Source organism: Vulpes vulpes, chromosome 7 (assembly GCF_048418805.1).
Source record: "Vulpes vulpes isolate BD-2025 chromosome 7, VulVul3, whole genome shotgun sequence".
Lineage (NCBI taxonomy): Eukaryota > Metazoa > Chordata > Mammalia > Carnivora > Canidae > Vulpes > Vulpes vulpes.
The window spans coordinates 107,985,259-107,996,940 of record NC_132786.1 but is presented as its reverse complement, the minus strand read 5'-3'; the positions used below and the strand labels follow the sequence as shown (position 1 = coordinate 107,996,940).

The 11,682-nt window shown below is 48.0% G+C and overlaps 1 protein-coding gene across 1 annotated transcript in view; it reads right to left on the bottom strand.

Annotated features, from left to right (window-relative positions):
* Positions 1-6,084: 6,084 nt before the first annotated feature.
* The window catches only part of MTURN (maturin, neural progenitor differentiation regulator homolog), a 29,417-nt gene continuing 23,819 nt past the window's right edge, over positions 6,085-11,682 (bottom strand). Inside the window, exon 3 of the mRNA XM_025993078.2 lies at positions 6,085-11,447. Coding sequence (XP_025848863.1) covers positions 11,337-11,447 — 111 coding nt within the window. The 3' untranslated portion in view covers positions 6,085-11,336. The remainder of the gene's footprint in view (positions 11,448-11,682) is intronic.

The window sequence follows — 11,682 nt, the reverse complement described above, 5'->3', positions numbered from 1 at the left end:
TGGGGGCAGAGGCCGACCCCCACACAGTCTACGCTAGCATCACCGGAGGAAGGGTGCCTTCAACTTGAAATCCTATCCCAGGGGGCACATGGGTGGCTCAGTGGTCGAGCATCTGCCTTCAGCTCAGGTCGTGATCCCAGGGTCCTGGGATTGAGTCCCACATGGGGCTCCCTGCAGGGAGCCTGCTTCTCCTTCTGGCTGTGTCTCTGCCTCTCTCTGTGTTTCTCATGAATAAATAAATAAAATGAAAGAAAAGAAAAAAAAGAAAAAGGAAAAGAAAAAGAAAGGAAAAAGGAAAAAGGAAAAGAAAAGGAAAGGAAAGGAAAGGAAAGGAAAGGAAAGGAAAGGAAAGGAAAGGAAAGGAAAGAAAGAAAGAAAGAAAGAAAGAAAGAAAGAAAGAAAGAAAGAAAGAGAAAGAAAGATCCTATCCCAGAGTGAGATTTGGGGTGAGGCTGTGGCTCACGTCCTTGCTGGTTATTAGATTCACACTTCCGATAACAGGGAATACTGGAGCCAGAAACTGGTGAACTCTGACACTTCCCAGACCCGTTTTAAAGCTGATTCTTCACAACAGTTTGTATTTTGATTGCCCTTGCAGCCCAAGGCTCGAAGTGGCCCTTAACACTTCTAAGCAGAAGAAATACAGATTTCAAAGACCAAGGCCACATGGGAAGGCAGAGCCAGATCCAGAAAACCAACTTGGCTTTGTTACCCTGTGACACTGTGTCCTTCTCTTTCCAAACGTGTGCAGCTTTGCGTTCCTTGGAGAATTGATAAATTTAAAGGATTGTTGTTGTTGTTGTTTTAAGATTTATTTATTTATGGGGGGAGGGGGAGCAAGTGCAAGCAAGGGGGAGGGGCAGAGGAAGAGAGAGAGAGAGAGAGAGAGAATGTCTAGTGAGTGTAAAGCCCGATGTGGGTCTGAATCCCATGACCCTGAGATCACAACCTGAGCAGAATCTGAGAGTCGGATGCTAAAACCACTGAACCACCCGGGCGCCCCTAAAGGGACTCACTTTTTCTGCTCTCCTTCCTTTCATCTGTGCATCGTTTGGAAAATGGAAAAGCACTCCTCCCGGGGTAGGACATGCTTTCCCTGCGGCCACTCACCCACTCACTCACGCTGGTGCGCCAAGGCCACAGGGTCCCAATCACGAGGGATCTATGTGATAACACCTGTGATCTCAGAACCAAGGAAAGCAGGGCTGGGGCACCAACATCTCTTACGGCCTATGACCTGGCCGGCTCCTCTTTCTCCACATTAGCAGAGGAAACCATGGCAGAGGTTATCTAAACAAGCAGATGAGCTTCAAAGCAAATTGACTTTGCCTTTGAAATGTGCTCCTTGACTGCCAGGCATTCCTTCTGCGAGAAGCTGTGCTAAGACAAGCAGCAGTGATAGGGGGTTGATGGAGGTGTACGCCACTGCCTTGGCGGGGGTTGGGGGAGAGGCAAGGGCTGGAGGGTGGGCTGGTAGGGTGTTGGGATGGCTCAGGGAGATACATTGAGCCTCCAGTCTCCAGGGTGTGGTGATGACCCCATCCTCCGGCATCAGATAGGAGTGGACGAGGTGAGCATTCCTGCTCTCAGGCCCTGGCCTGACTCCAGAATGATTTGGGCCCCTGGCTATTGCAGGGTAAGATGGGGCAAAAGGTCCTGCATGCCCACGAGTCTGAAATAGCCTCTTCTGCTATCAGAAGAGTCTGTGATGGCCTCCTAAAGGGCTGTTCAGGGGGTGAGACCTAGGAAGAAGGGTACAGAAGAAGGGGCATACTGGCTGTTCCCACAGCCTCGCCCCTGCCTGGAGATTCTCTTATTTTAGCAGGTACTAAATGATCTCAGCAATCACTGAAACTGAAGAACTGTTGCTCCAGTTCTTTCAATCACTTTCAAATCTTTGCAAGTACGTGGATACTGGAAAGAACATTCCAGTTTTCATCCCAATCCACTTGGCGTGGCCAGCTTGATCCTGGGCAAGGCAAAGACCCGAAGAAACTTTCTTTAGTCTGTCCTGTGCACAGACATAGGCAGCGAATAGCGTCCACGGCATAGAGTGTAAGGGCAGGACCTCTGTCATGCTGAACAGAAAGAGCCAGAAATTTCCTTCACGGTGAGACCAACGCCGATGACACTATTCAGCGCAGAGTGATTAAAAGGGCTCAGGGGACGCCTGGGGGACTCAGTGGTTGAGTGTCTGCTTTCAGCCCAGGGTGTGATGTTGGGGATCCTGGGATCAAGTCCCACATCAGGTTCCCTGCATGGAGCCTGCTTCTCCCTCTGCCTGTGTCTCTGCCCTTCTCTGTGTCTCTCATGAATAAATAAATAAAATCTTAAAAAATAATAATAAAAGGGCTCGGAAGCCGAACTGCCTGGGTTTACATCTCAGCCCCAGTACTTACTAGCTCTAAGTAACTTCTGAGTGCCTCAGTTTCCTCATCTGTAAAAGGGGACTATCAATCGTAACATATGCCTTATGTTGGAAGGATGTGAGGAGTTAGTTAAAAGGAATTTAGTACAGTGCCTGGTACTTAGAGGGGGATTTTTTTTAATTTTTTTATTTATTTATGATAGTCACAGAGAGAGAGAGAGAGAGAGAGGCAGAGACACAGGCAGAGGGAGAAGCAGGCTCCATGCACCCGGAGCCTGACGTGGGATTCGATCCTGGGTCTCCAGGATCGCGCCCTGGGCCAAAGGCAGGCGCCAAACCGCTGCGCCACCCAGGGATCCCTTAGAGGGGGATTTTATAAAAGTTTGTTAAAGCAGATTTTTGTATGTAACGGCAAACACAGCTGGGACGTTTTCACTCAGCACCGTGGGCTTCACGACAAGACGACTACGGAGTCGTCAGGCCATTCCATACTTGCACAGAATACAACCAACACCAGGGATCAGGGGACCTTGGGCCTTGTCCACACTTACCAGGGTCAAAGAAACGTCATTTCAAAACCTAATGGTAGCAGTGAGAATGTTGAAGCTGCTAAGGGTTAAGATATTTCTGGGGGGAGTCAGGCTTCCCTTGTACTTGCGACATGTTAATTGTCCCTTCCACCAACATCCCTTTTCAGTGAGTGGGTCCCAGGCTCAGTCAGATCACCCAGCAAAGGACAGCTGTCAACGCTGCCTGGTGTGAGTTAGGCCAAAGGCAGTATTGTTCCTTTATTGCAGGAACAAGAAAACCCTGAGCAGGAGAGAGGGGTGGGGGAGCAAAGGCTTCCCTGTTCCTTGTCACACTAGGTGTCCCAGGCCACCTCTGGGAGCCATTGGCCTACCATGGTGCATGCAGCCTGAGCCACCACTGCACACAGCACACTGTCACTGCATCTCATGCCCTGGAGCGCCCCACCCCCAGGACCGTCCCACCAGCTTTTAGCGGCTCCCAACAACCCCAGTTCTGGCCAGATCTCCTAAAGATACTCAAGTGCTTCCCCACCCAGCCCCGGTGTGGGAGCCTCTGGGCACCCGATGTGGGTTCCAAGCAGAAATCTGGGGTCCCAGCACTGCCCATGCCATCCTGATGCTTGATTGGAAGCTTCAGGGCTTGGCAAAGCCCGCTGGCTGATAATGAGAAAGGCCCAGCCTGCCTGGGAACAGAGGGGCCTCCCCCCTGCTCAAAGCAATACGCAGTGTGCCGTCTAGCTCCTCTCTGGCATCTCCCCAGCCCGTCTTCGAGTGAGCTAAATGCCAGGCTTCATCGATTGGTCAATAAGTCGTGTTTATTGAGCTGACAGTGTGCGCATACCAGGGTGTGCGAGCTGTAGAGAAAGATGGATGAGAAAGAGGAAAAAAAAACAACCCAAGACAAATGTTAGGATTTTGTATGAAGGAAAGGACCTTACGCCATCCTCTCCCGTGCACAGCTGGGCTGTTCACGCCTCCTTCCCCATGCTGGGGGGTCTGCTGGTCCCCCTCTCCCAAACGCTGCACCAAGAAGTAGGCACCTGGGTGACCCAGAACTAGAAAGCCCTTCTTTATGCAGTGCTGACCTCTAGAGGCTTCCAATTAAAAAGCATCCCAAAGGACCAACTTAATTTGACTGGCCGGTTTCTCCATCTGTGCGCTTGCCACATTTTCCTAGAAAATAAGGAGGAGAAAATGTGTCTCTGCTCCTTTAAGTGTTACCTAATAGGAAATGCCTACCTCACTCTTAGGCTGCCTAACTACAGCTTGCCCAGATTTTTTATAAATGTCAATGTTTTTTGCTCCAAAAGGGGAAAAAAGGTGGGTCAGAGATAGACAGTATTTCAAAGTTACTTTCCTACTATGGATCTAAGAGGAGAAGCACGCTGCCAGCTATTTCAGGATGCATTTCTTGAGTTTCCAAAGTAACAGATGGCCAGGCCTGCCAAAGGGAAAGGAATGTTCGCTCACCCCAATTCAGCAGGGCACCAGGCAAAACTATGTGCCAGCTTCCCCCTCCCCCACTCACCTCCCCCCACCCCCCAAAACAGGCACAAGCCTGCTTGCTCCAGCCCTGGTGCAGAGTCCAAGCACTGCGTAGTGGATTTAGTTTTGTTTACTTTGTTTGACTTCAACCCATTGACGTCCACAATGAACACTAAAAAACAATGAAGTGTCCCACCTTTCCTGTGGAAAGGAGATTCGTTTCTAAAAGAAATGAGACTGCTTGTTATATCCCCAAGCAAAACACCACAAATCTTCCTATTTTGTGGTAGCTCCTTCTTCCATATCATTGATCACAAAGGGAAGAGAAACGCAGGAAGGCAGGAGAAAGTACTCTAGGACGTCAGCATTTGGGCTAACACACACCCACTATTTTGGCTGGGGTTTTTATCTCTAAAAGGGATCCTAGGGAAGATGGCTCAAAATCAGAGAAACACCGTTTTGCCAATGTTGGCTGCCCAGCCCTGGTTCCACGAGACAGCATTTTCCCTATAAACTTTGCTTCCCTCCCTCCCTAGCCCCACTAAGCCAACACCAGATATATTCCTACAAGGCTAGTGCCTGGAGGGAACTTGGAAATGAGTCCATACTCTTATTTTTACAGATGAGGGAACAAAGGTAGGGGACGGGGAGATATGCTGGTCAGGGAGGAGACTGGCCTAGAACCTCTTCTCCCAGCCAACCGATTGCAGAATGATTCACCGCAAAGGAGAAAACGTGGGTCTTTCTAACACGAGCCCCTGCACTTAGATAAAGGAGCCAGGCTACATTTTAAAAAGGTGATCTGCGCAAGAGATCAAATAACAGTAACAAAGAAATTCCCCCAGAAGAAAGGCTTTGTCTGGGGAAGATCCTGCCACCACCGTGCTGAAGCCTGAGCGAGGCTCGGAATGCTCGCACACAGCCCACGGCCCAGGAGCAGTGTCTTGACAACAGCCGTGTCCCAGAGAACCAGCAGTGAAGTTATCTAACACGCACACGTACGCCTCTCTGCTGTGTCTGTTAAGGCAACCTCAACTGCTCTTAATCAAATAATGGGACTTACCACCGACTTCTGATTTACTCTTTGGATGCCACTGTTTACTGAATAACAATCACTGGGAGGAGAGCCGTGGGGAAACAGCATCATGTTGTCACAGAGTGACCACAGGTTTCTAACTGGTGTCACAAAGTACATGTGGTAACTCGCTATGATAGAAAAAAATAGGGTCCTCGTATACACACTTCAAGTACTAGTTTGAAGGAAGACTGGAAAATCACTACCCACCAGCCACACCGGAACAGATATATTAAAGCCTCAAGGGGATCCCTGGGTGGCGCAGCGGTTTGGCGCCTGCCTTTGGCCCAGGGCGCGATCCTGGAGACCCGGGATCGAATCCCACGTCGGGCTCCCGGTGCATGGAGCCTGCTTCTCCCTCTGCCTGTGTCTCTGCCTCTCTCTCTCTCTCTGTGTGACTATCATAAATAAAAAAAAAAAAAAAAAAAAAAAGCCTCAAAACACATCCACTGCTAACATTTGAATCATGTCAGTGGTTCCTGCAAACATCCCCCCACTCCCCGGCCGCATTGTGGCAACCACAATGCTGGCTGGTGGTCCTCATTCTCTGTCCCTCGTTTGCGTCGCGTGAGGTGTCCTCTCGACCAAACACTGTGGAGGGTGGGGAAAAAAGAGGCAAACATCACCAGAGTTTGGAAGGCTCTTTAATAGCAAGCGTATGGTAATTACATTGGTGGATGAGATCCTCACTCTCTGGGGAGGGAGGAAGGAGCAGACTGGACAGGGTTCCGTTTGGGATTTACACTGCTTGTGGCATCTAAAACAAAGGGCAACAATTTTTTGGCAACCCATTTCACAGTTTTGTCATTTACAAGAGATTTCTAGGAAAGGAAATATAAAGGCAAAGAAAACATACACACCCTGCATGAAACATTTTTGCCTAAGGAAAAAGAACCCCAAATCCGTTCCTTGATTTTGTTTCTCCCGTAGATGGCTAAGCTCTGCTCTCACACACAGATGAAGACTGGCTCACGGATCGTTTCCGATTTTCCCTAGAATTGATCATTTGCCTTCTCCTCTGAAGAGGTGACGTGTGTACACAGTACTGCTGTGTCTTTACCCGCCTGCCTATCAGAAGGTACTCAGAGTAAAAAAACGACCCTTCAGAAACGAAAACAAAAGAAAACAACAGGGAAAGGCAGTTTGACAAAGAATAGACTATCTGCTTTCTCGATACTGAATAACGGGAATACAGTTCTCAGTAAATTGTTTATTTTTATGTGGCTTGGCGCACGCTTTCAACTGCCCGGGTCTATCCAGCCACACGGTGCTTTAAACGAGGTTTCTAACAGGTGATGCTCATGGGCCCTCTATTTTGGTAATACAAATTTAAATAAAAGTATCAGAGACAACATATTATTCAACAACTTAATCCCAGGGGAATGTGAGCATAGCTATTTTACCATGGACACCACGTTGCCATGAACACCAGAGGCTACTGGCATCCTGGCAAGTTTTCAGTATTCTGTGTAAAATCCAAAAGACTTCAGTCTATCATGTCATACCTGGTGTCCCCAAACTGAGATAACTAACTGGATCTTTGTGGAAGAGGATTAATGTTTCATTAAAAAAAAAAAAAAAAGTTACGCTTCTCTGGTAATCTGAAGACTGAGTAATAGGCAGTGGCACCTCTTTGGGGTTAACACTCGCTATAGGGAAGAGGGATCTGTGATCCGCTGCCGGTTTAATTGTGTTCTTTCTACAACCTGAAGCACCGTGGGGTAGGTGGGCTCTGCTCTCCAGGCCTGGGGTGGGGGGGGCATTCCTGACCCACGGCCTCCTCCACGCTGAGAGCAAGCACGTGTGGGTCACATCTGGCTCACGGGCTGCCCAAGGTGACTGGAGCCCACAGGTGTATTAGCACTTTGGGAAGACGGGCTTCTCTGGCTGGCAGCTGGTTTACCGAGGAAACCTCCACCAGATTTGCAGGACACCTGCTGTCTCCTTGGCTGCAGGGGGGTATCCGTAAAGCCACAAAGTCATCCCCGACATGGGTCTTGTCTCTCAACATGCAGGCAGTCCCTTTGAGCAAAGCCACCTCCTAGTGGGATAGCCACGAAAACAGTTCTCCTGTACCTTACGTGATACCTGTCTTCTGGCTTTTTCTTTTTTCTTTTTTTAAAAGAATTAGACCCTAACTCTCCCCTTCTCCCTTACTCCTTTCCTCCCACCCCAGATTAAGTCCTGCCTATTCCTAATGTGCCTCTCGAACCGTGGGAAATCAGATTTGTTCATACCAATTTCCCAACTTGTGAATTTTAATATGCAAGGTAGGTTTCTAAAACATAAATTCCGACAATGCTCTGGAAGCGCAGCTCCCCTAGGTCCATACACTTTGTGCTCTTATGAGACAGACACAATATCTAGAGATGTAGTTGTGCTGGAGGAAAGGTTTCCATTTGTCCATGAAAAATGACGGTAGCTATGAGAGGAGAGAGATTTTTCACTTAAGGACCCTGGAAAGCTAATTCTGGCACCGGACACAAGGAGAATTCCTAAATAAGAGACTTTTCATATTCAAGTCATATTTTAAAAAAAACAAACAAACAAACCAAAGTCCTATGTGCTGCTATGAGTCTGGGAGACGTGGGCGTAACTGAACCTGGGTGGGGGCAGGCATCGTGTGGGGACCCACCTCCCACCCCAGCTCCCTAACTCATCCTCCAGTTCCCTGAAGGGTGCAAAGTGTGCTCAGGATGACTGTCAGGCAGAGACAGTGACTAGGCCACCATAGGAAAAACGTCTCGGATTCACTCAAAGCCTGGATCTCAAGATTTCGTAAGGTTATCACAGGCAGGACTTCACAGCTGGCCCACAGTGATCAACAGGCCGTCAATCCCCCCAACGCGCACACATGCTCACACGCTCGCGCACACACAATCTCTCTTTCTCTCTCTCACTTTTCTTCCTCTCTACTGGATGACATGGCAAAAAAGTCCAAGTACTGCTCTTTCCCTTTCTCCCAGCTCTGCATGCAAATTCTCCCCTCCTGGTTATGTTAAAACTTACTCTACTTCCAAAGCCACAGTCTGCCAGGGCCCAGGGAAAAGCCCTGCCTTCCGCAGACACAGCCTGCACATCTGGGGCACGTTTCTGTATCTGACGCCTGACCCTGTCCTCGTCTAAGGAATGGGAAGCCATCAGCCCCTCAGGCTCCAGGGGGTCTGGACACTCACGGACCAACAGAAACATATTCTAAGGCAGCCCTGTGGCCATCATCCTCAGGACAGCATCTCGGCAAGATTCCAATTCTAGTTCTTATTTCCCTAAAAAAAGTTTCCTTGACGAAACTTTGCTCGAGTTGCTCTGCGTACACACGCACATCAGAGGGCAACTGTGGAGTGACAGCGGTTAAAGCAAGAAGGGCCGACACCCGTTGTTTCAGGCGAGTTAGGGGACTTGCCCAGGGTCACGCGGTCTCGGGCAGAGCCAGGCCTAGAACCCAGGTCTCTCTCCTAACCCCTCCCACGGCACCAGCCGGCCTTCTTCGTAAGGGTTTATGTGTCTGTGCAAGTCAGGGACCTGTCAAACCAGGGCACCGCTTGCATAACAACGCCCCCGACCCGGAGAGCTCGGCACCAGGCGGTTCTGACCCGCACACACGACCCCGCACGGAACACGGGCCAGGTGGGCGTGAGCGTGTGCACGGGCCCGTGTGGCAGCAGGTGCTGGCGGGGAGGTGCCCGATCAGAATAAAAAGGAAGTTTTAGAGGAAACGGCTCCATTCGCTAATGCCTTCTGGGATTTTTGCCGTGAAAATAAGTAACATACAGTACCGTGATCCTCAACCCCTGGGACAGAACACAGACGAGATCTCTCCACCGAAAGGCCGAGTGGATCTCAGTTCAGGTTTTACGAGCAGAACGTGAACATGATAATACGCCCAAATGCATTTGGTCAAAGCCTACACACTTTTTTCATAAAACACGTTTTATACCGACATCCGTTCCATTTGCAAACACACGTAAATCTAGCTTTTCAGCCTCTATGTATAAAATTCCAGGTTACCTTCAAATGGAGCAAGCTAGTCAAGCTTCTTCATTTCAGTGGCAGGAGGTCATTCTTTCGGCCTATTGTGTTAAAGCAGAGGTTACCAAACTTGAGTGCCAGCTACAGAACACAGCGCACCTTGAACCTGTGCTCGGGGCCGGGTGCTCACCCCACTGGGTGGGACACCGAGGTTTGCTGTGGGAATGGGCTACTGGGAAGCAAAGTCATTTTCACTTGAAGTTCACCTGGGTTGTTCCAAGAAAAGAAAAACGTGGTACTGAAGCATGGATGGAAACCACCGTATTGTGTTAGCCCATGACTTAAAACTGTAGGACGCTGTTTCACCGCAAGCAGCCGAGCTCTTCATGGCACCAATCAATTAAACAGAGAATGGTGAGATAATCAGGTTAATACTGATATGCCTAGAAGATACACAAGACTCCCAGAAACGCTGTGCACTCTGCTGCTGTTGGTTTTTTTAAGTCCCAAACTATGATAACCTAACCTGTGTATGCACATTAAAAACATTCGCACCCCAGATGCTACATTTAGTCAAGGGTTGTGAAGGAGGCATTCTGCTCTGAGAGATCCAGAAGGGTCCAAGAAAATGAACACTTTAAATAATTTCACGTTAGCATTACAAAGGATTTCCCCTAGAAGTATTTGTTGGCTAAGTGATGACAGCAGTGTTTCCAATTATTAAGTAGCTGTTTCTGTGAGTTGTCTTAGTTTTTTTGGATCACTGAAACTTCCCCCTTTGCACCAAGCTAACCCACAGCTGAAAGATTTCCACTTTCATATCGCTTTAAAAATTCACCACAGTTAGATCCCTCGAAGCACTTGACGACAATTTTTTCAATAAATTATACAGTGGGGGATCCTTTTCTTGACTTTTTTTTTTTTTTTTTTTTTTTTTTTTTAGGAACAAAAGACAAATTAAGAAAGTAAAGAAGGATTCCATCATATTTTTAAAAAATTTTATCCTGGTTTATTTCCCCATTAAATTTATCTATGGCTTCAAAGTTTAAGTGGCACTTGGATTCTGAATGTTTTCATGATTTAACAAGTTGCCATCTGGTTATAAAGAGAGAACGTAAATGTTTCATTTCATATGTGGGACGGTTTATAAACAGTTTAAAGAAATCAATAATTTATGTCACCCCATTTATATTTTCCACTCTTGGATTGTAAAAGTGGCTTTGGAATTAGCATGTTTTAAAATAACCGAACATGCAAGTAATGTTTCTACTAACCATGAACCAGTTGCTATCTATCCGGGTAACTCAGTAATGGCAGGACACTTCGACAAAGGCTTCTCTGCCTCTCTTCCCCTCTTCATCCAAAGCTAAGTGATTATCCTTTCCTGCCCTTGTATTTGCACTTGTGCAGTTTAATGACTAGATATTAAAACCCATGCTTCATAAGCAAATTCCTTCACTTACGGACACTTAAAAAGTACGTAAAAAGTGCAGACTGCATTTCTTCTCTGTCATGCTTTCCCTCCATAATGTCACCTGTGAGGACTCAAAACATATCCTTAATACATTCAGAGTTCTCTACATTCGAGTCAGCGAATGGTAGTTCTCCGACACAAGCTCAAGAGAGAACAGTCAGCCACAAAATGGGACTCTAAATTCAAAATGGCAAAGGCTACCGAGACAACCCCATAGAAACCCACTGAAACGGGAGTAAAATTCAGGTCACTTCCGAGCAAAGCTCATCCCAGATATTTTGTGGTCAATAAAAAGGTACTTAGTTCTAATTTGGATGCTGGGAGTCAGATGTCCTGTTTCGAAGTGCTAATGCAAAATGCTAACCCAGGAGCACGCGACCCCACCTCAGGTACCAGGGGGTTCACTCTCCTTCTCAGACGGGAGCCCTTGCAAGGTTACTGCTGACTGACCCCCATTTGGGGGTGGTCCGCTTCTGGCTCCTCCTCTTCCACGTCTGCACTGTACTCTTCAAACGCATCATCATCTGCATCCGGAAGCCCCAGTAACTGGAGGAGAGAGAAGAGAACCAGCCATGAGTGCCAAAAGGCCCACGGGCAGGAAGGTGACCAAAGTCATCTGATTCAAATTCAGCAGCACTTTTTTTGTGTCTCAAAGAGCCACAGTTGTCTTGGAGGAGTGGAGCAGGAGGGGCACATCTCCGTTTTTTTAAGATTTTTAATTTATTTATCCATGAGAGACACAGAGAAAGGCAGAGACATAGGCAGAGGGAGAAGCAGGCTC